The sequence below is a fragment of the Tupaia chinensis genome, unplaced genomic scaffold (genome assembly GCF_000334495.1).
Source record: "Tupaia chinensis unplaced genomic scaffold, TupChi_1.0 Scaffold143584_1, whole genome shotgun sequence".
Classification (NCBI taxonomy): Eukaryota; Metazoa; Chordata; class Mammalia; order Scandentia; family Tupaiidae; genus Tupaia; species Tupaia belangeri.
The window spans coordinates 8,430,886-8,433,863 of NW_006203430.1; the positions used below are offsets into that span (position 1 = coordinate 8,430,886).

The 2,978-nt window shown below is 38.6% G+C and overlaps 1 protein-coding gene across 1 annotated transcript; it reads right to left on the bottom strand.

The window, feature by feature from the left end:
- Nucleotides 1–1,661: 1,661 nt before the first annotated feature.
- Nucleotides 1,662–2,741, bottom strand: MC2R (melanocortin 2 receptor). Its single transcript, XM_006164070.2, has one exon. It carries the CDS (start codon nt 2,603–2,605, stop codon nt 1,712–1,714), a length of 894 nt encoding a protein of 297 aa, XP_006164132.1. The 5' UTR covers nt 2,606–2,741; the 3' UTR covers nt 1,662–1,711.
- Between the last annotated feature and the right edge of the window lie 237 nt (nt 2,742–2,978).

Genomic DNA, 2,978 nt, shown 5'->3' on the forward strand with positions numbered 1-2,978 from the left:
ACTCCCACCAGCAATTTATGAAGGTTATGATTTCTTCACATTCTCCCCAACATTTGCTATCTAACATTTTGAGTGTAGGCATGTGATGGCCATTAAAATAATAGTATTATTGTCTTAATCAGTTTTGAACTGTTATAACAGAGTATCTGACACTAGGTAATATATAAAGAACATGTATTTATTTCTTACAGTTCTGGGGCTGAGAAATCCAAGGTTAAGGGGTCATATCTGATGAGGCCTTCTTGCTGTATCATAACGTGGTGGGGGCCTCACATGGTGAGTACATGAGACAGGGAGATGAATGGGGTCAAACTTATCCTTTTATCAGGAACCCACTCCTGTGATGACATTAATCCATTCATGGAGGCAAAGCTCTCATGACCTAATCACCTGTTATAGATCCTGCCTCTTAATACTGTCACATGGCAATGAAATTTTAACATGAGTTTTGGAGAGATCATTCATTCCATAGCCAGTATCTTTCCTTTGGGCTGATGGAGGATCAACATACAAAGGTATTAGAAGAATACCTTGTTTGTAGCAATTATTTAATAATATGTCGGTATTATTGTTATTATTTTTACTAGATATCTTCCCACAGCCTAAGATACATAAAATCTCACATTTTTCAGGATTAATTTATTGATTTGCTCATGCTTCTCTGTGAGGCTTCACCAAATGCTCTGGGGTGACCTCTCTCACCACAATAAATGTGTGGCTGCAGGAGGCAGGTAAGTGTTTACTGAATTACTCATGTCTGCCCATGACTAAACATGAGTAGTTCGATTAATGAGAAAAAAAATGAGGGGAAAGAAAAATGAAACTTCCTCCCTTTTTATTAGCGAGACCTCAGAATTCGTACACCCCTGCACTAAGAGGAGATCATATCAGTTCTAGTATACATCCTTTATCTATAATAACATTCTCAGCTATCTGATCCAAGATTAGAGCATCAGTGAAACTGAGCATATCTATAGCATTTACAAAGCAGATCATTTGATAATTTTATTAAAAAGCACTGAAGTAGTCATTATGAGAAAAGTCCAAAAAGACTTGAGGTGGTTTATAATGTATCGGACAGGCCAGGGAGAAGGAGGGTGGTGGAGATTCTGCATGGCTGTGAGAGACTGGCAATGTTAGCTGCAGTGATTTATTAGCACCTTTGGTTTACAAAGGCCCTACAATTTCTGCCCTGGGTACTTGTCCAGGTACTTTAAGAAATCTGTTGCAATGATCTTCATCCTAGAAAAACCACCCTGGGGTAGGCTTGCTAGAGATCTATAGAAGAATTATTTGCCTTAACCCAAGGCTCTCAAATGTGTATTCCTACATATGCTTTATTATCTTTCTTTCAGTGCATTATTTTATCTCTCTAGTTATAAAGTTATAAAAGTTGTACCTGCAACAAGACGGGTCACAGAGAACTAAGCTCTTACAAACACTAGTTAGTGTGATAATCCTCATGTTCATTAAGGAAGGAAAGGAGAGCCAAAAGCATTAGTGTTTGTTGGGGTATTACATTATTCTGTCACTTGACAATACAAGAGGACTTTTTAAAAATTGAAGAAAAATAGAATTAAAATATGAATTTATTTTGGTTCAGAAAATTTTTGATATCTATGAATAGTTTTTTCATAACATGCATTTTCCATAAACTTTTGAAGATACTTCATATTATCCTTGTGGATCCTAAAATCAGAGATCAATAGTTCTATTGGTACCTGCTGCAGAAGATCATCTTTTTGAATGCATCCCTGAGCTCTGGGTTCCGGAAAGCATAGATAAAGGGATCAATGACTGCATTACACATGATCAACATGCCATTCACCTGAAAGAGAGACATGTAGCAAGCACAATAGGGGTTATTAGGGCAGAATGTCATTAAGAGGACATGAAGGACAAAGGGGGCCCAACAGAAAATGAAGACCCCAAGCAGGATGGTCAATGTGATGGCTCCTTTCATGTTGGCCCTCCGAAGAGTCTTGATCTTCCTGGCATGGGATAGAGCCAGCAAGAACATGTGTGCGTAGAGGCACAGGATGAAGATCAACATCAAGGGGAACAACGATGTGAACGCGATCACCGTGGGGACATGATGAGAGAAGATCACCATGGTAACACCGCTGCCCAGACAGAATGTCCAGATGACCATCAGGATGATGACGGTGCGGCGCATGGTCATGATGCTGTGGTACTGCAGTGCATGGAAGATGGTGATGTAGCGGTCAGCAGCAATCACAGACAGGCTGAAAATGGAGCCGAGCAGAGAGAGGATGAACAATGAGTCGATGATGTCATCTGCTATGGTTTCGAAATTACCACGAGGCTTGAGATAACCCATGTTTCTGAATATAATCAGGATATTTTCCAAGATCTTATACAGGCTGCCCAACATATCAGAAATGGCCAGGCTACAAATGAAACAGTACATGGGTGACTGGAGATTCTTATTCTTGACGACCGCCAGAAGGACAACCAGATTCTCCAAAACACCCATGATGGATATTGTGAAAAAGATCTCCTCTGGCAAAACCACAGGAGAACAATCTGAATTGTTTCTTGCTGTATTGTTAATGTTTTCATATGGATTGATAATGTGCTTCATTTCTCCTGCTTGCAATTAAGCGGAGTTGTTACTTGAACTTGACTTTACAGGAAGTGAAGTACTTCAACTGATTCTTCAGAATGTTTTCTTCTTTGTAGCACTTGCTGGAGAACTGAGATAAAAAAAAAAAAAATTCCTTAGCTACCTAAAAGAGAATATATAGAAATGTCAGTTTCAAAATAGACTACAAAATAAATCAATCCAGATTAGCTTTAAGAAAACTCTGTTCCTTTCATAAAATCTATCAGCAGAGTAATTTAAATAAAACAATTTACTGGGCCTTCTTTATTTTTAAAGTTCACTTATTTCTTTCATGAGAATGTGAGAAAGACAAGCACCCTTTATAGGATCCCACATTGTGATATCCCTGAAC

What these genes read in the sequence shown, in the direction of transcription:
- MC2R (XM_006164070.2), bottom strand. Translation starts at nt 2,605, where the DNA reads ATGAAGCACATTATCAATCCATATGAAAACATTAACAATACAGCAAGA.